This window comes from Epinephelus lanceolatus, chromosome 10 (genome assembly GCF_041903045.1).
Source record: "Epinephelus lanceolatus isolate andai-2023 chromosome 10, ASM4190304v1, whole genome shotgun sequence".
Classification (NCBI taxonomy): Eukaryota; Metazoa; Chordata; class Actinopteri; order Perciformes; family Serranidae; genus Epinephelus; species Epinephelus lanceolatus.
This window is the reverse complement of record NC_135743.1, coordinates 5789698-5810426: the sequence shown is the minus strand read 5'-3', so window position 1 is coordinate 5810426 and position 20729 is coordinate 5789698. Positions and strand designations below refer to the sequence as shown.

The 20729-nt window shown below is 41.0% G+C and overlaps 2 protein-coding genes across 5 annotated transcripts; one reads left to right on the top strand and one right to left on the bottom strand.

Annotated features, from left to right (window-relative positions):
* Positions 1-694: 694 nt before the first annotated feature.
* Positions 695-6019, top strand: polr3glb (RNA polymerase III subunit GL b). Of its 4 annotated transcripts, none has more exons than XM_078171365.1 (8): positions 695-1102; positions 2817-3036; positions 3854-3983; positions 4100-4168; positions 4295-4345; positions 4426-4520; positions 4683-4817; positions 5544-6019. In XM_078171365.1, the coding sequence occupies exons 2-8, from the start codon at positions 2917-2919 to the stop codon at positions 5628-5630; spliced, it is 687 nt and encodes a 228-aa protein (XP_078027491.1). In that variant the 5' UTR covers positions 695-1102; positions 2817-2916; the 3' UTR covers positions 5631-6019. The 4 variants fall into 4 exon arrangements, with proteins under 4 accessions (XP_078027491.1, XP_033495814.1, XP_033495818.1 ...); XM_033639923.2 differs by having other exon boundaries at positions 704-840; XM_033639927.2 differs by having other exon boundaries at positions 705-840; positions 2821-3036.
* A 6588-nt stretch (positions 6020-12607) lies between these two features.
* On the bottom strand, positions 12608-18431 carry LOC117265328 (thioredoxin-interacting protein-like). The gene is made up of 7 exons (XM_033639762.2): positions 17706-18431; positions 15998-16073; positions 15739-15886; positions 14924-15136; positions 14691-14837; positions 13956-14270; positions 12608-12951 (listed from the first exon to the last, which is right to left on the bottom strand). Exons 1-7 carry the CDS (start codon positions 17971-17973, stop codon positions 12904-12906), a joined length of 1215 nt encoding a protein of 404 aa, XP_033495653.1. The 5' UTR covers positions 17974-18431; the 3' UTR covers positions 12608-12903.
* Between the last annotated feature and the right edge of the window lie 2298 nt (positions 18432-20729).

The following is a 20729-nucleotide window of genomic DNA, read 5'->3' as shown; positions in this document are numbered from 1 at the left end:
CCACATTACATTTTCTCATTTTGTATTTTATTTTATTATATTTTACTGTAAAGCCAAATCAAAGGCCCCCATCCTGTCCAAAGACATCTTCTTCCCGTCATAAGGTCCTGAAAGATGCTGTGATGAGACGCTCTCGAAGTTTTCCCACTGCTGCTCCCTCACTGCCTGCAGGGAAGGAAAACTGGATTTGGTACTTTAAATCCTTTAAAGTCAAGAAAAGTAACCTTTTTTTTTTTTTTACTTCAAGTGTAATGTACGCTGCATTTTTAAGGTGGTTTACACATTAAGAAGAAACAAAACCTCAAAATTCTGATTGCTTCATTTTTTTTAATTACTTTTATTACATTTACTTGTACTTTTACTTTAAATAATTAAATTCACTATTATAAAATTAATCTTGATTGAATCACAGTAAATATCAGACTTTTACTCAGTAATATTCTAAGGTGACTTTAACTTCTACCAAAGTTATTTTCTGGTAAAATATCAGTACTTTTACTCGAGTATAGCTTCAGGTACTTCATCCACCGCTGTCTACGAGTACTTAGAGTTAGTACTTAAGTAAATTAATTTAAACCATGAAGGATGAACATGATGAAACTGATCTCTGGAGACTGTTCTTGTTATTTTGGCCACATACAAACTCCAGACAGCGGGTGGCGGTAAAGAGCCACAGCTAAACACCACAGAAGAAGAACTGGAGCAGCAGCAGCAGCAGCAGAAGAAGAAGAGGAAGAAGATGGCGCGGTGTTGGATGTAAACAAAGATGTTGTAGACTGACTTTAACCGTTTGATGAAGAAGAAGGTTTAACATCGGAAAAATAAAGAGTCAGACTAAAGGTTTGTTTCTACCGGCAGCGCGATGCTAACGCAGCTAGCTTAACCGGCTAATTTATTTCGCTCCATCAGTTATTCAACTGTAGTGATACAGACTGAAGCCACACACAGCTCAGGGTGAACACAGTCACCACTGGAGGAGATCAAATATTTAATGTTTGATATTTAATCATATTACAACACAGCAGAAAGGGGGCCAGCTCGATTTCTGTAACAGCACCGAGAGAGGCTGTTGCTGAGGAGCACTGCTGTTTCCAACCAACAGGTAAAATGGCGCTAAATATGTACAGTTAAAATAAACGACTTACCGACTTACTGTGTTGTAACCGAGTCCATCTCATGGCAGCAGGAGCTCTCTGGGGTCACAGTTATTGTTCTGCTCCTTGTTCACCTCCAGTCCCCACATTAGTTTCTCCTCCTCGTCTCTCCTGGTCCGTCTCCCTCCGTAAACGTCCCTCCTTTGGTTCCTTCTGTCTCCACAGTGAGCTGCATGTCGTCGCTGTCATAATCATTTTGTTTTTTGTTGTCTATTCCTCAAACTGTTAATAGCCTGACCCCAGCAGGTGACCCCAGGTGATACAGTGCACGTCACAGCTGCTCTTATGCGTAGGAATACCTGAGTTTTTAGGTTTAGAAGATGTAGTGCCAAAGCAAAGGGCTGTCTGATGGCAAAATAAAGCACTGAAATATTCTCAATAAAGCGTCCGCTTAAACTGGTGTTGATTTTTTTAAGGCAGGCTTTTAAAATGGCAAAAATACGTTTTGCTGCTGACCCCATCCACGCCAGTACAATGCTAAAGCAGGATTTATATCTCTGCCTCCAATCAACACTGTACCTCCTGTCTGATTTTGTAAGCTGAAATCCATCTCTCTCAGAGGAAAAGAAGCTTTTATTTACTTTTATTTCACAGATAAGAAACAAATTGTGAAGACAATAAAGCCTCCACTAAATAACATTTTAAGTCTTGTGAGTGATTTATCCTGGCTTCATATGAGCAAAGGAAATCCCTGCTAGTTGCCAGGCTAATTAACACAATGTAAAATGCCATAGGCTTGTGGTAATTGTGTGATCAATCTTGTTGGGGCAGCTGTGGCTCAGAGGTAAAGCTGGTTGTCCACCAATCAGAAGATCAGTGGTTCAATCCCCAGCTTCTCCAGTCCACATATGGAAGCTTAGGGTTATTAAGATACTGAACCCCAAATTGCTCCTTATGGCTGTGTGAGAGCATGTGAATGGTCACTGAGTGGCAGGTGGCACCATGCATGGTAGTCTCAGCCACCGGTGTGTGAATGTGTGATTATGACGTAGTGTAGAAGCGCCTTGAGTGGTTGGAAGACTCAAAAGGCACAATACAAGTCCAGTCCATTTATTTGTAGGGAAAATCTGTCCAGCAAAAGACAAAAGTTTCTATGTGAATGCTGCGAGTTATAATGAAGCTGATATGTGTACCTGTGATTGAGATTTTTGCTATTAAGTCTTGTTTAATGTGAGTTTTAAAACAGCTACACTTCACAGCTCTTCACACAAACCCCACCACTGACTAGTGTTTTGGAGGTGTAGCTGCAGAGTGACACAGACACACCACTGCACAAGTACAAATGCTCACAATGGCGAAGACCACATGCGCAGTCCATGTGTGTAGGCTCTGCATAGAGCTGACACACAAGTATTAATCAGCCTTTATACCTCTGCGTTGATTCCATACTCAAACCACAACTTGACAGCCTGACATGACTCTCCCCTGAAATGTCAGTATGTGTACACATTGCTGCGATGGACACCAGTTTATTTTTATAAGCCGAAAACCATTTCCCTCAGTGGAATTAAACTTTTATTACTTTTATTTCACAGATATAATAATATAAATTGTGAAGACGATAAAGCCTCCACAAAATAACATCTTATTCTGGCTTCATATGAGAGGAGGAAAAGTTAAAATGTTCCACTCACTGTTTTATTTATTTCTGTCTTTGTTTAGTCAGATTCACCTCCAACCAGCTGCTGCTCCACCCGATCCACTGTGAAGACCTGGCCCAGACCAGTCCAGTCTGACCTGCTCTGACCTGGTCCAGGTGGTGATGGCGGGTCGAGGTGGTGGGCGAGGTCGGAGGATGATGACCTTCAGCGTGGAAGCAGTCGGCATCAACAGAGGAGACAGTTTACCTCCATCCATCCAACAGCCTACACCTCTGTTTCCTGTGAGACGCACACTGTGACACACACACAAACTATATATCATTCAGTGTATCTAAAGGCCAAAACACATGGCAGCTGAACGCCACACGTCACCTGTTATTTTCTTTATACAACCCTGACACTGGCAGCAGCTGGAGTTCACTTCACACCACTGTTCTATCTCTAGCTTCACCGCCCCATGGATGTACAGAGAGAACTGGATACAGCGTTGAAGGCGGGGCTTGTTCGTTCCTGTATAAGTTGCCTAGTGGCGCATGAAGCTAAAAACATTCCACTGACAGGGCAAAAACCGAATCTTTCACATCGATGGGCCCACAGAGCCAGCACACTGAAGACTTTGCCAGCCAAGCAGCTAACTTCTGTCAGCTGAGCAGACTACTTCCAGTTCAGGAAGTGTGTGGATAAAATGATTTAATCCTGTAGTTCTTACAGACTTTTAAAATGTTATTGGACCAAATGGATCAAAATTTGTGACACTCAAAAAAATGTATCCACTGATCCACAGACGTCTCTATGGCCATGTAAGTCTATGGGAAAAGGTCTTTTTGGACCCCGTGGCATCACACAGTTTGGCCACTATGTCAAATTAGTGTCTGGTTCAATTTCTGGGTGTTTGCATCACCCCTGAAAAAATTGAAAATGTTTCCCCTCTCTCGCCGTGCTTGTAAATCCCAGCTCCTGTACCAGCTCTTCTTCTCTGGACTCTGGACAGGACTCGTGTCTCTGACTTACAGTCAGCAATGTTACTTACTTACCTCTGATGTTTCTGACAGCAGTGCACTCTGGGATGTGTAGTTGACTCTGTGTGTTTGTGTGCAGGTGATGGAGCAGAAGCCCCTCCCCCTCATAGCTGGAGAGGAGGCGGAGTATCTGTTAGCTCTCAAACAGGAGTTCAGAGGAGCCATGAAGAGTCTGCCCTGCTTCATACAGCCAGCTGCTGCACAGAGAGGTCAGAGGTCACCACACACACACGGGCACAGCAGGTCCTGGATCAGCTGATCGATCAACAAACAATCAGTCGACTGTTAGATTAATTGTGAAAGTGTTCTTCCTGTGTGTTTCCAGATGTGGAGAGGTACTCTGATAAATATCACAGCAGCGAGCAGACGGACGCACTGACGGACTGGAGTCCTGGTCAGTTATCAGTAATCATATGAATCATCTTTATCTCTGTTATCAATAATAAAGACTGTATTTTATATATATGTTATTATAATATAAATAAACTTTATATCCTGAGACAGTTTGTTGATGTTTCAGACTGGAAAAGATTCCCTAAAGAACTCAGAGTGAAGAAACCTTCCAAAGACGGTATGTACACACACACTCACACACAGTGCTCTGAATCAGTGATTGATGGGTGTATTGATGTCCTGCTCTGTGTCTGTCAGGTGTCTCAGCAGCTGTCAGTCGCTCTGACCGACCGCAGTCAGGTCAGAAGAAGAAAAAAGTGAAAGAGAAAGAAGAAGTGCTGCTCAAACTGGAGGTGAGACACACACACACCTGCTGACCTCCGTCCTCCAAACAATCAATCAATCAATCAGTTTATTGATCCTGTAAATCTCTTAGTGAGAGTCAGAAACACTTTGGATCAAGAGCGTTTCCACTTTAAATAAACATTTCCACCTTAATCTGTTTCCTGTGTCAGACTCTGCAGAAGAAGGAGGAGCAGCAGAGCTCGGAGGAGGAGGAAGAGGAGGAGGAGGGAGAGGAGAAGAAGAAGAAACAGGAGGAAGAGGAGGCAGAGGGAGAGGAGGAGTATGATGAGGAAGAGTTTGAGGAGGTGAGATATTTTAACGTGGATCAACTCAGATGTCCACCTTAACAAACTGAATTAACTCAGACGTCCACCTTAACAATATGAGTCCAATCACAGGTCCACCTTAACAGTCTTAATCAACTCATGAATCCACCTTAACAATCTGAATTAACCCAGATGTACACCTTAACAATCTGAATTAACCCAGATGTACACCTTAACAATCTGGATCAACTCAAACATCCACCTTAACAATCTGAATTAACTCAGATGTCCACCTTAACAATATGAGTCCAGTCACAGGTCCACCTTAACAGTCTTAATCAACTCATAGGTCCACCTTAACAATCAGAATTAACTCAGACGTCCACCTTAACAATATGAGTCCAATCATAGGTCCACCTTAACAGTCTTAATCAACTCATGAGTCCACCTTAACAATCAGAATTAACTCAAATGTCCACTTTAACAATCTGAGTTCATACATTCACCTTAATAAATGACCAATATAAACGTTTATTAAGACAAATATTAGGATCAATATTAATTACATTATATTAATTATACTATGGCCTTTTTTAAATGACATTTTCTTAAGATATAAGAAAGGATCTTAAAAGGTATTCAGTTTAACTCAGGACTTCTATGTATACCCTTTATATTATAATTATTTATATTAATGTTTTTAAATAAGATTATTAATATGTGATAAGTGTGTTGCATAAATTTTTCCCTGTTTCCTGTCTGCAGGAGACGGATTACGTCATGTCGTACTTTGATAACGGAGAGGAGTTCGGAGGAGACAGTGACGACAACATGGACGAGGCTATTTACTGAAACACTGAACATGCACTGACACACAAAACACACTCACAACACATATACACACACTGAACACACACACACACTCATCAGATTTTATCAGACAGCATTTTGTCACTTTTTACAGCAGAAAGAAAAAACGTCCAGCAACAGTTTTATAAACAGATCGGACCCAAAGAACGAGTGAATGAGTGAATGATTTAATGGTTGAAAGAATGAACGTCAGCTGAAGACGACCCGTCAGGATTTATTCGTCCGTAGATTTGAAGTTTCTGTAGAAACTGAGTTCACTGAAGTTTTTTAAGATTTTGTATCAAAGTTTTATCTGTTTTATCTTTGTTGTGTAAAAAAAGTGAATTTTTTCTGTTTGTTTGTTTGTTTGAAAATAAACTGATAAACAGCTACGTGAAGAGTCAAAGAAGTGTTTATGACATAACATTATATTAAAACATGTATTATTACAATGTATTAAAGGAGCAGTCTGTAGAAATTCAGGGGATCTGTTGGCAGAAATCGAATATATTCATAACGTTTTCATTGGCGTTTGTTTTGTTACGTAGATGCCTCATTAACTGTTAGCCTGTCAATGTTGCCATTATTTTTTTTTTTTTTAAAAGACACAACTTGCCTGTAAACAAATGCAACTAACGGCAGCTGTGTTTTTCTAAATAAAAAGCTCTATCGTTTTTCTAGACATTCCTAAATAATGCAGTTGAATGTGGAAGTTGACAACTTTTCAAATAGCGCTAGCTAGCTAACGCTGTTTGCTTATTTTTAACTCCGTCATCATAAATAGATTAATGTAAATTTTACCACTGTTCATTTTAGAAAGGCCACCACAAGAAAACATGTTTGTCTAGATTATCAAATTGGCAATGGATCATTTGTTTGTTGTTTATTTCTGGCTGTCAGCGATAGCTAGCATACTAACACTCAAATGCTAACAAGCGTTCATTTTCAAGAACCGTGCCTGGTGGCAGACAGAAACCAATCTAAACACACATTAAGTTATATTACATAAACTAACAACATGTTTTCTTGTGGTGTCCTTTCTAAAATGAGCAGGGGTGAAAATTACTATATTACTGTAATCAGACAGCGTTAGCTAGCTAGCCATTAATTATGTTAAATTCTATGAAAATAAGCAGAATCCATGCTTGACAAAAGTTTTTACGATTCCTAATGACAATGTTATTTTCCACCATGTAAGTAATGAAGTTCATGTAAGGCTAACACATTCCTATACTGAGCGTCCAGCAGCGATTATAGCCTAAATATCAAGACTTTGATATAACTTTTTACATGTAGATCACAAACCCTGGAATATAAAAACCTCTCAGTGAAACTGGCTGATAAACATGAATGTAATAGTTGTTGTTTTTTGTTTTTTTTTAAATCTAGCCTGTGGAGGAAGTACTCAGATCCTTGAATGTTCAGTGGTATTACTGCCACTCCCTTAAAAATATTCAGGTTATGGAATGAGGTCTGTAATGACCTCTGCAGCCTGCAGGGGGCGCTGGTGGACTGACTTATTACTTTCTATCATTAGTGAGAACAGAATCTGTTTCACTGTAAAACCTGTTTGTTCACAGTGAAGTAATAAACTTATCCATCTGTCTCAGTGTGTGCGTTTCAGTGTGTGTCTCAGTGTGTGTCTCAGGGTGTCTCCGTGTGTCTCAGGTTCTTCCAGGAAGTCCTGGAAGCTGATCTGAGGTCATCTTCCCGCTGACTGAATCAAATCACACCTCTATCTTTACACTTCAGAAACCTATTTCCTGTTTTGAGACCTTTTTTCCTGACAACAAGCCCAGAGCTGACACCATTAATGAACTTGCTCATTATCCGCTTTGCTTTGATTCACTGGTGGTGTGTTCACTGTCACTGGTTAAAATGAACGCTGACCTGCAGCATGCTGTGACCTTTGACCTCCTGTCTGTCTGCAGCAACAACGTTAGCATTAGCTGGCTGCTTCTAAAAGTAGAGACAGAAAGAGGAACCTGAGCGCTCAATCACTCTCTGAGTGAGTGACTTCCACGCCTCGACCAATCACGCGCATCCTGGGATTAGCTGTCGACCAATGGGAGTGAAGACAGGCTGCTGGTCATGCAGGCGGAGGACTGCAGCTCCAAAAAACAGAACAGAAGAAGTGTGTCAGGGGTGAACAGCAGCTGTGACATGATGACAGTGAGTTTGCACAATGTGCTTCTGTCATTAGTTTAAATGTGTAAGATCTACACTAAATATTTAAATACACACATGTACATGTACACGTACATATGTACCTGTACAGTTCTCATGTATATCTCAGAGGTCAGAGGTCAGACTGAAGAGTCTCTGATGTGAACAGCTGCAGTTGAAGTAAACAACAGAGTCAGATTACAAACACACACACACACACACACACACACACACACACACTGCATTGATTTTCAGTAATTCCTTGAGGACTTTCCTGAACCTGAATTTTAGAAACCAAGTTTAAAGAACAAAGTGACAACCATCAAAATGTCCTTGCCTTTTAAAAACTTTCCAAAAATGTTTATACTTTGTCAGATGTTGTCTTTTTTTCCAAAAACATCTTTAATTTTCTTTTTTTTATCTTTACAGTGAAGTCATCCTACTGAAACATCGTCCCTTTAAAAGTCTTCACTCACTAAAACAGTAGTTTCCTAAAACTGTTGTCAGTCCAACATCAGCCTGATATCTGACCTCTTACCCACTAACATACCAGTTCAGTTTATAGACACACTCATTTTTACACATCAGACCAGGAGGATCCTGAAACTGTCTTTGCCTGGAGGCCACTTCTGCAAAATGAGGAGGCAACGGGCCTAATAATAATTCACCCATGTTCATCCAGGAAAAATGTTTCTAAATCAGTTGCTGATGCCGAGATACCTTGAATTCATGTATAAAACTTATTTTTTTTGCTTGCCTGCACAGAGAGAGGTCTGGAGTAAGCCCTGAATGTCCTCAAATTCTAGAAACACCCCTGTTTACACCTGACCTGGGCGGGGCTGCTGCGACTGAATTGGCGAAGATGAGTGAGGACAGGTTGAAAACAGCAAACATACTGTATTATTGATTGATTGGAGACCGCATGCAACAACGGTAAAGCTATATCGAAACATCCATTTACAAACTCTCACTTAACTCACGTAGTATAATCGAAGTCTTAGAAGCCAGTTAAAAGTCTTGGACGTTGGTTCGGCACATCCCTCAAAGATGCCGATCAAGTGGACCAGCTTAGGAAGGATACCATCAGTGTTGTGGAGCGTATCAACAAGTCCTTGCTCCCTGGCAGGTTGAAGCTCTGGTGCCTTCAATTCGGGCTCCTACCCAGGCGAATGTGGCCATTGACCATCTTCGAGGTCCCAATCTCTAAGGTTGACAGACTGGAGAGACTGATCAGCTCATTTACCAAAAAGTGGCTAGGTCTCCCCAGGTGCATTACCAAGACAGGGCAGTATGGAAAAGGCCTGCGAGAGCTCCCAATGTCCAGTCATGTAAAGAGTACAAATGCTTCAAAGTCAGATTGGAAATGACACTGACCAATATGTGGCCCAAACAGTGGACCCCATCTGCAGCTCTGCAATAGGCAGGGTCATCCCTTAAAACACCAGGACATTGTTGGACATGTGCAACAAGGACGAGGAGGCTCTGGCCTTGGAAGGAGCAGACCACCCTGGCACAAGGCAACCCCATCTCAGCCTTGAGGTCTTTTGGTCAAGGAGGTACGCCAACAAGAGCAGGCAATGAGGTGAGCAAAGGCCGTCTCTCAAGCACAACAAGGACAGTGGATGAGATAGGAGAGAGCTGAGAAGAGAAAGTTGTGGGACATGGAAGCATCTCAAACTAGCTTAATTAATAATACGAGCCACCTACAATGTCCTGCCATTCCTGAGGAACCTCAGCCAATGGTATGGCCAAGACCCTACGTGGCCACTCTGTCCATCTCAAGCAAACCTGACACATAATCTGATTGGCTGCAAGACAAGCCTGACACAAAGTTATTATGCCTGGTGGCAAAATTAGGTGCTAAAGTGTCTAGCTGCTACGCTGCAGACCAGATAGACATCTATCAATGCCCTACCTCCTCTGTCATTCCATCCTACAATTACAAGAGGGTTTGTCTGCAAAGGTGTGAAGCAATTTAGGACCTGTACAGTAAAATCAGACACCAGCCAACTGGGAGGGGAATGAGACTGGAGATAACTGGCTGATCTGAATCAGCCTCTATGCTTCCCATCTGAGATAGCCTCTACTAACCTCAGACCAGACCTCATGCTTTGGTCCTCATCACTGCACTGAGGATGATGTGGAGGAGGCCTACAAGCACAAGAGCCTTAAGTACGCTGAGCAACGTGGCTGAAAAGCAAAGGTTTGCCCAGTTGAAGTAGGCTACAGAGGCTTTGTGGGCTTGTCAACTACCAGACTGCTTAAAGAAATGGAAATTCGAGGCCAAGCCCAGTGTCAGGCCATCGAAGCCTTCTCTGGCGCTGCTGGACAAACAAGCGAGTGGATCAAGAGGCGAGGCAACACTTGGACCCCAAAATCCCACTGACAACAGCAGAGTTCAAAGGAGTAAAAGCAGAGGGGGTGCATCTGGGATGCCTGAGCCCTCTGGAGGTGTTGGGGGTCTATCACTGAGCACCAGTGAAGGAGGGTACCCACCTGATGACCCCAATTAAGCTTTGAACAATGTTTATCAGTCAAAGTTAAAGTCCCACCGATTGACCCATCCCCTGAGGGAGCGGTGAGCAGCAGCGGTGCCGCGCTCGGGAATCATGTGGTGATCTAACCCCCCAATTCCAACCCCTGATGCTGAGTGCCAAGCAGGAAGACAATGGGTCCCATTTTTATAGTCTTTGGTATGACCCGGCCAGGGATCGAACCCCCTCCCAGTCTCAGGCCAATCAATATACATAATAAATGAATCGCCTGTTTTTAACCTTTAGACGGCTGCTGTCCTCACTCATCTTAGTAGTTGCAGTTGCAGTTCAGTGGGCCACCTGGCACCCTATTGCAGTTCTGAGTTGGCTCACAGGCCATAAGTTGAATGTCACTGCAGTAGACTGATACTCTGTACATGATGATGTAGGAGTTTCATAAAGATTCTGGCAGGATTTATTTACAGGGTCATTATATGACCTACCTACCTACCTACTTACCAATCTATCTATGTATCTATCTACTGACCGATCGACCTACCTACCTACCTCTATACCTATCTACCTTTGTACCTATCTATCTATCTACCTATCTACCTACCTACCTACCTACTTACTTACAGATCTATATATTTCAATTGTAGCTATCTATGTATCTATCTACCTAACTATATACCTGTCTATCTGTCTATCTATCTATCTATCTATCTATCTATCTATCTATCTATCTGTAGACCGACCAACCGACCTACCTACCTACCTACCTATATACCTATCTATCTATCTATCTATCTATCTATCTATCGATCTATCTGCAGACCAACTAACCTGCCTACCTATCTACTTACCTATCTGCACCAATCAAAAATTGAAATGCAACACTTTAAGTTAAAGATCTAAGACTTTTATGCAAGGATTTTTAGGATTTCACGACTCCTTGCATCTAAAGAATCCGTCAGTATCTGTTGAGATACTGTTTGCTTCATGCAGTGTGACACATCTCCTCCACATAGAGTTGACCTGTGGTATATCCTCTCCTTTTCGATGGCTACGTGAAGCTGCTGGATATTGGCATGAGCTGGAGTAAGCTGTCGTACATGCTGATCCATAGCATCCCAAACATATTTAGTGGGTGACATGTCTCAGTGGGGGACATGTCTCAGTAGATGAGTGTGCAGGCCGTTCAAGAACTGAGATGCTTTCAGTTTACAGGAACTGTGGACAGTTCCTTGCAACATAGGGATGAGCAGTATCATTCTGCAACATGAGGTCATGGCAGCGGATGATGATGGGTCTCAGGATCTCGTAAAGTAAAATGCTCCTGTGCTCGTTGTCTATAGCTTATGCCAGCTCATACCATATCCCCACCACCACCATGGGCCACTCTGTTCACAACGTTGGCATTAGCAAACCATTCACCAGTACAAGACCAAACACACCGTCTGCCATCTACTTGGTACAGTGAAAACTGAGAGTCATTTGTGAAAAAAACACTTCTCCTAGTTGCCAGACACCATCAAAGGTGGGCAGTTGCCAACTCGAGTCAGTTACAAAAAACTGCTGTCAGGTCAAGACCCTGGTGAGGACGATGAGTGTGCAGATGAGCTTCACTGAGACTGTTTCTGACTGTTTGCGCAGAAATTCTTCAGTCAGTTGTTGCACAGTTGTTGCATCAGCTGTTCGGGTGGCTGGTTTCAGATGGTCTTGCAGGTGAAGACGTGGGATGTGGAGGTCCTGAGCTGGTGAGGTTACACATGGTCTGCAGTTGGATGTACTGTCAAATTCGGGGAAACGACACTGGAGCCGGCCTTTGGAAGTGAAATTAAAGTTCAGTTCCCGGGCAGCAGCTCTGGTGGACATTCCTGCAGTCAGCATGCCAACGACATGTTCCCTCAAAATGACATCTGTGTCTTAGAGTGGCCTCCACTCTAAGACACAGCAAGAACACCTGTATAGTAATGATGCTGTTCATCAGCGTCCTGATACGCCACACCTGTCAGGTGAGTGGATTATTTAGGAAAATAAGTGCCCACTAACAGATTTTATTACATTTGTGACCAATATATTTTGTTTAATTTACATTTTTAATCAACAATTCCTGAACAAATGATGTTGAGTAACGAAATCTCTCACTAGTTTTTATGGTTTTTGATGGCGAGTGGATCACAGCAGGTATACTGCATGTCATATCCTGTTTACTCTTGTTTATTCAGTGTCTGTATGATAAACGCTCCTACATAACACTGCTGCATTAAGAATATTGTTGGTTTATTTTTTATGTGATCACACATCAGTCTTCAGTCAAACACTGACAACAAGATATGATGTTAAACTGATTTATTGTTTGAGTAAAAAAATAAACATCTGCTTTTATTTACATCGTATACAAAACTGAGTTCTTCTCTTCAGTAAAAAAACAAACATTCAACTGAGTAACAACAAATATCAAAAACACGTCAGAACAAAACGCTTTCTCTGTTTTTTATCTACAGAATAAAGTATCAAAACATGCGGGGTCATCGCCAGGAAACTGCCGAGTCATCGTCGTCGTCAGGGAGCACTGCAGTCCAGTTCAGTTTTCAGGGTTCAGTCCATCGTGGCGGAGGGACAGGAAGTCCTTAGAAGACGTGAACCACTGGGGGAGGGTTAACAGTGTCCTGATCGACCTGAAGGCGACAAACACCAGAAGATTATAAAACCAAACTTTCTTTTTTTAATCTCATTTTCTTAAAATTTTCATCTCGTCTAATCTCATTTATCTCATATCTCATGTGTTGTCTCATCTTATTTAATCTCATCTGTCTTATTTTAATTTAATTTTATATGATCTAATCTTATGTTGTCGAATATTTCACTTAACTTGATCTCATTTTATCGTTCTAATCTCATCTCAATGTTTTTCATTTCATTCTGCCCTGCCTCATGTCATTAATTCATCTTAAGTTTATCTCATTTTAATTTTAATCTAATTTTGATCTTGCTTCATGTTTTTATTTTATCTCGTCATCTCATCTGATGTCGTTTCATTTTACCTGATTTCTCACCTCATTTAAGTGCATATAATCTGATTTAATCTTACCCCATGTTGTTTAACCTCATTTTATTTTATCTCATTGTTCGACCTTGTTATATTTGATTTTATTATTTTTAATCTCATTTTATTTAATCTAATAATGTTGATCTAATTTAATTTAATCTCATTTTGTTTAATCTCTTTTTATAATCTCATGTTGTTAATCTCATCTCAACTCATTTTGGTTAATATAATTTTATTCAATCTTAGTTTGTTATCTCGGTTTTTTTTTAAATCTTGTGTTACTAATCTCATTTAATTCATCTCAGCTCATCTACTTTAAATTAATCTCATATTGTTAATATCATTTAGCTCATCTCAGTTAATGTAATTTTATTTAACCTTCGTATGTTAATCTAATTTTATTTAATCTCATGTTAATCTCATTTATCTCATCTCACTTAGTCTACTTTTATTTAATCAAGTTTTTATTTTATTTATTTTATTTTATTTTTATCTCATTTTGTTAATCTCATTTGTCTCATCTCATTTTGGTTAGTTTAATTTTATTATATCTAATTTTATTTAATCTCATTTATCTCATCTCTGTTCATTTTAATTAATCTCATGTTGTTAATGTGACTTTATATATCTTACCTCTGTGTATGCCGGGGGAGGGGGAGGCAGGTGGTACATTTCAGGTGCTCTCATAAAGAGCCCGCCCTCTTCCTCGTCGTCCTCCCCGCCGTCGTAGTCCAGGAGCAGCGGGGTACGGGGCCCATCCACCCTCAGGTCTTTGTGGATGTCGCTGTAGCTGGGCGGTGCTGAGGGGAAGGACGACCAGCTGCTCAGGGACTCGACCTGGCTGCTCATGCTGCTGGTCCTGCTGCCGACGCCGCTGAACGGGATCGTACCGATGACCAACGGCAGCTCCAGGATCAGTTTCTCGCTGCCGGGGATGTGCAGGTAGATCTGGAGGCAGGAGGAAGAAGGTTAATGTCTAATATCTCATTTTAATGTCTTTAATCTCAGCTTTTTTTTTTATCTAATGTCATTTTCTGTCAGTTCAAATATGATCTCAATCAATCTCAAAACATCTTAAGAATTTATTTTATCACATTTTATCAAATCTTAGTTCATCTTATTTCATTTGATCTCAGTTTTCTTTATCCCAAGATGTCTTTTTATCTCTTATTTCATCTTTTCCCAATATGTCTCATCTTTTTTTAATCTTTCTCTCATAATTCACATTGATCTCTAATCGTATCTTGATTTATCTCATTTTATTTCATCTGATATCATTTATCTCCTCTTCTCTTATCTCACCTCATCTGATTTCACATTTCATCACAACTGCTAGTATTAACCTGTCGTGATGTCATCATGACTCACCATGAGGGCGTAGTCCACCTTGATGATGTCACATCCGAGCAGTGTCGGCCTCAGTTTGGGGACTCTGATGGTCTTCCCCTGCCATATGTCGCACATCCCTGAGATGATGTGGTTCCCTCGAACCGCCGACAGTTTTTGACGCGACTCCTGAAATAAAACAGACCAGAGATCAGATCTTTGAAAACTGTTTGGTTCTGTCAGAGACAGAAAGCCATTCTGTAACCGGGCGTTACCTTGGTGCGTCCGTTTGCAAGGTATGAGTGTTTGGCGATGATGGCGGCCTTCGGCACGACGATACGTGAGCAGGTGTTCTCGAACTTGGCGTTGATGCTGATCTCTTCTCCCTCGCAGAAGCCCTTCCTGTCGATCTGAGCGCTGATGGACACCTGGCCGTCAGGTATGAACATACAGGTGACTTTCTTCTGTTTGGAGGCTGCAGCTGGAGCCTGAGGACGACACGGGGAACTGATCAGCTCTTATCATCTCGACAAGACACGTGATTCAGATCATTATGTATTTGTTTTTTATTTTGTAATCTAACTTTGGTGGTCACCAACTTGGGTCATGGTGTCGGTTTAGATCAGTTTCAGGGTTTTAGTGAAAAAATCTGAGCTCAGTTATGGATCCAGAACATATAGAACCATGACATATATTTATACCTGTGTTGTTATTAGGGTTGCAGATTGTGAAATTAACGATCAATTAATCGATTAATGGTGATTCAAAAAATGTTTTTTTGAACAACACCAAATGCATATACTCTGACAGGATTGCACAGCCTATCGACTGGATTAAATTTCACATGTTCGATAATCATACATTAATTGTCATCATCCCTTGTGGTTTTAGACTAATTTGAACAGTGACACATGAAAATGTGACTCTGCCAGGAAGCTTAAACAAAGTTTAATGCTGACACTTTAAAATCTCTGTAATCGGATTTTTAAAGAATGGAAGTGAAACGAATGACTGAAAGTCTGAAAGCTGCTGATCAAATAATAAACATCCTTTACTCAGAGTTTCAGTGTTGGTGAGTGTGTTTTCGTACCAGCAGTTCAGGCCGATTCACGTCCAGCGGCTCCTCGACCTCAAACTCCCTCTCACATTGCAAAGCACCCTGGGGAGACCTGTCCAGCACCGCCCGCACATAGTAACGGACGTGACCGAACTTGCCTTTATAGGACGACACCAGATGCCTGAAACCAGACCAGAGGACACATCAGGATAAACTGCTGTGATCACCTCTGTACTCAATGCCTGATTAATAATCACTTATTTTTAATTAATGAAGGATCAGTGAGGCTCACCCAGCTGCAGGAAGCTCGAAGCCGAACTGGAAGCTGTACGTTTGATCAGGCTGCAGCAGGAAGTAGCCATCGGAGTCTGAGGACAAACACATGATGAGTAATTCAAACTAATTATCTAACTATATAATGACAAAAACTCTGTCTGTGTGTCTGTTCCATGTTTTTCTCCTCACTGACTTGGTCAATCCATGTGAAATTTGGCACAGTGGTAGAGGGTCATGGGAGGATGCCAATGAAGCAATATTACATCAATTGGCCAAAGGGGGGCGCTATAGCAACCGATTGAAATGTCAAACTTTGAATGGGCATATCCCATGTCCTGTATGTCGTAGAGACATGAAACTTTGCACAGAGATGCCTCTCCTCATGAGGAACAAATTTGCCTCAAGAACCCATAACTTCCGGTTGTATAGATTTTCTGCCATTTTGAATTTTTTGAAAAATACTTCAAATGGATCTCTTCCTAGGAAGTTTGAGCGATCTGCATGAAACTGGGTGAACATAATCTAGGGACCAATATCTAAAGTTCCCCCTTGGCAAAAGTTGGAAAACTTACTAAAACTGAGCTTCTATAAGGCAATGAATATTGCGGAGGGCGTGGCTCATCACATAAAGGTGTATAACATCTCAAGGGTTTCACCCATCACCACGCAACTTTGTAGGCATATGACCACACATAATCTGAGGGGACCCCTCCATTATTGACCCCATCAAACAAAATGGGGGCGCTAGAGAGCTAATTTCTTATCTAGGCCTAACCACCATATGGATTTTTACTAAACTTGGTAGATATGTAGAACAGGACGCCTCAAGGTGACTGGAAAAATTAAACTCTAATTGGCAACAGGGTGGTGCTATAACAACAGAAAAATGCTTAAAAATGGCTAAAATGCGACCGATCGCTGTGGCTCCCCCTGTGGACCAATATTGGGTTTTTTTTCTTCTAATTTTTGGTATGATGTCATGATGGAAATCATGGTATGGTATGCTGCATAATCACGGAAACTGTGAGTGTGTCATACTGTCAGTCAGTCATTCTGTCTGTCCCATGTTTCTCTACTCACTGATTTGGTCAATCTATGTGAAACTGCACATAGGCATTGAGGATTGGCATAGGTAGGAGGTGACAAAGCTACCAATGGGTATGGACTAGTATGAAAGATTTGAACGTAATAATAACATTTTATTTTACTTAAATTATCTCTACATAAATCTGACAGCTACAAATATTCACTGACTATAAATGTCTCGTATGTGCACGTTATTTAAACTCAAACTGGCTGATTTTCAGACTTTTTATCTAAATCCTTCATAAACATTTTAAAATATCAAGTAATTTAGAAGATTTCCGTCAAATAACTTGTTTCAGGAACAAAGAGTTAAAATCAGTAATAAGTATATATGTCTGTCTTACTCTACTACTCTCTATAAAATGTCTGTTTATATGTCCCTGCACTTGTCTTCACTTATGTTATCACCATATAACACAATAAATAAATAAATAACGAGTTTAAGAATGGAAATAACCATTATTAAGATATACAAAGGCGAACTAATATTTCTACATTAATTTTGCAATTTTAATAACATTTTTTGTCCATATAATATCTAATTATTTAATAAATTCAACTTCAGTTTATTTACTGAGAGAAAATATATGCATTTTTTATTTGTCAGTGAGCCCCTCAGTGATTAGAGTCATGATTACCTCTGGTGAGCTTCTCCTCCAGCCGCAGCTCCTCCTCATACTTCAGGTACTCCACCTCCTGGCTGCGGCTCTTGAGTTTCTTCCCACCGCGGTAATCCACGCGGGCGCAACCGGCGGCGGTGACCCTGAGGCCGGTCACCCTGCTGGGCAGAGCCGCCTTCAGCTGCACGGAGCCGGACAGTTTGTCCCCGCTGCTGTAGAAGGACCTGCCGGGGTCCGAGAACACCAGCTGGAACACTGCCATCTTGTTCGCTGGAGACAGAACCATGATGGTACCGAGACTTTCACTGGGACTAGTGATGAAGATGATGAATTAAATCAAACTGTAACGTGTAACAGTAAAGACAGGAACATTAACGATCGTAACGACCATGAACCGTGTTATTTGTCGTTAGTCTGGTTGTTTCAGGGTCAGTAAACAGGTCGGGCTCGCTTTATACTGTCGGTACGGTGTCCCGGAGTCCCGTTACAGCAACACCGAGCAGCACGTGTACAGTGTGTGGACAAACCAAGCCGCTGAGGGACGGAGCTCTCTGATTGGTCAGCACCGGCTGTCCTGGCGAATGAAGCCAATCAGAGTGCAGAAAGGACGCGTGGACAGCGCGTGCCGCAGGGGGCGGGGCTTGTTACTGGCCGGCCATAAATGAGAAGCAGCATTTTAACAGTGGAGTCATCAGAGTGAGAATAGAAGCAGATTTACTGTTCGGCTGCTGCTCCAACAACAATACCAACAACTGGTGGACTCAACTATCACTTTCACTTATCTACAGTTATTTGAAATGTATTTTAAGTTACTGACTGTGATTTCAAATATATTTAAAGTTATTTACAGTCATTTGAAATGTATTTAGAGCCAATTCCAGGGATTCTTAATTAATTTAAAGTCATTTACAGGAATTATAAACCTATTTCAAGTAATTTACAGGAATTTTAAATGTATTTAAATTCATTTCCAGGGATTGTAAATCAATTTAAAGTCATTTACTGCAATTTTAAATCAATTTTAAGTCATTTACAGGGATTTTAAATCTATTTAAAATCATTTACAGTCATTTTTGAATACATTTAATGTAATTAATGGTAATTTTAACATAGTTAAATTCATTTACAGGAATTCTAAATCTATTTAAAGTTTTTCTACAGGAATTTTAAATGTATATATATATATATATATATATATACACACATACTTTGTTAATCCCCGAGGGGAAATTCAATTTTTCACTCTGTTTGTCAATCACACACATGCACAAACTGGACCTATACATGCACTAAGTGGAGAGATGTCAGAGTGGGCTGCCCATGACAGGCGCTCTGAGCGGTTGGGGGGTTCGGTGCCTAGCTTCAAGTCATTTAAGCTGGACTGCACCAACAAGGATTAACTTTTAAACCTGATTAAAGCATAGTTTAAGTTTAAATTCTGTTGCACCGAACTTTAAGGCTAATTTAAAATCAAGAAAGATTAAAATTAAACCCCTCTTTAAAAAGAATTATCTTTTTCTTTTCTAAACCTGTTCATGTCCAAGTTGTCTGTGACCCTGTAATCCTGTTATCCTGTAAACTCCCCTGGAGATCCCGGGCAATGGGGCAAAGCCAACCACAGTTCATCTGCACACACTGTGATGCCACACAGCTGGTTCAGTATCAGCAAAGTTTCCTTTTATATTCATTGTCTTGTGTGGCGATCAGCAGTGATGTGGTGGTTCACTTTTACACTGTGATCTGTAGCCTATAGTTTGGCTTTAGCTTCTAACTATCTTTGTCTTTTTAACCTGTTGTTGCTGCTGAGTCAGTTTGACATCCTGGATATATCCTTCAAACACAGACTGTAGACCCCTCTGTCTGCTTCTCTCTGGAATCACTCTTGCATTTCTCCAAAAATATAATATTTCTTCAGGGAGTGCAGTTAGTTACAGTGTGGGCTCCATGCTTACTCTGACAGCTTGTTGGACCATCACAAAGGGGCGGGGCTTAGTGAAAGGTAAATTATGACATTTCACACAAATGTCTAACAGGATAAAATAAATGAAGTGATGACATTTTATATCCAAAAGGTCAAAGGTCACCTTCACTGTGACATCATAATGTTCTGCAAATCTCAGGAACAGAAGGGGAGACATTTGGTCAGATACAGAATTGGTGACTCTAATCTTGGTTGTCCACTTTAAAACTGTGCTGTCTATAGATCGTCTGTGCTGTTGGGGGGAAGCTGTGTGTGAAGCATCCATGTTTTAACAGACATGGATGTAAAGTGCAAGTTGACTGGTTTGCGGAGGCATATAGTCACAAAGCAGTAATTCTATTCTTCTTTGCTAAAACCAAAGAGTTGTAGAGTTTCATTTGAGGGCAGCACATGATGTCATGCGACCAGACTGAGGCTAAAGCTAACAGGTGCCAAGCCATGACGAACCGGTCCTGCCACACACTGTCATGTGTCATCCATCTCATCTCATCTGTAGCAAGAGCCTCCTGCACCTAAAATGCTGTCAAAACTTTCATTTCGAAGCCAACACAGCCTCCATACTTGCTGTGCAGAAAATATGCAGAAAAGAGGCGTGGAGGAAACAAAAGTACAACTCCAAATCACCGAGATGCCAATTTGCACTGGACTAATATCATCACATGACCTGTGTGTTTGGTGAAGTATGGTAGGTAATCTGCGATGGAATATTAATTTGTCAAATTATGGCTATGGCAGATTCGCACAGGATTAACATCACAGAATAACTCTGCACTTATTAAAATTACAAAAGGGTCCCCCGGTAATATTAGTCCCACGCGAACAGGGCTCATAACTTTATTTTAAATTCTGGTGATCTTTAAGTGTTCAAAGAGAAGAGCCAAAAAAAAAAAAATACACTAAATATTTATTGATTTAAAATTACTCAAGGTGACATTTAAGGGAAAAGTCTAAGCTTAAGAGGCTAAAATGTGTCTTAATAAAACTTCCAGTGACAGTCTGAAGGACCCTGCAGGAACCAGGACCTCAGTTTGAGACCTGGTGGTGTTAGTGTGGACAGACTG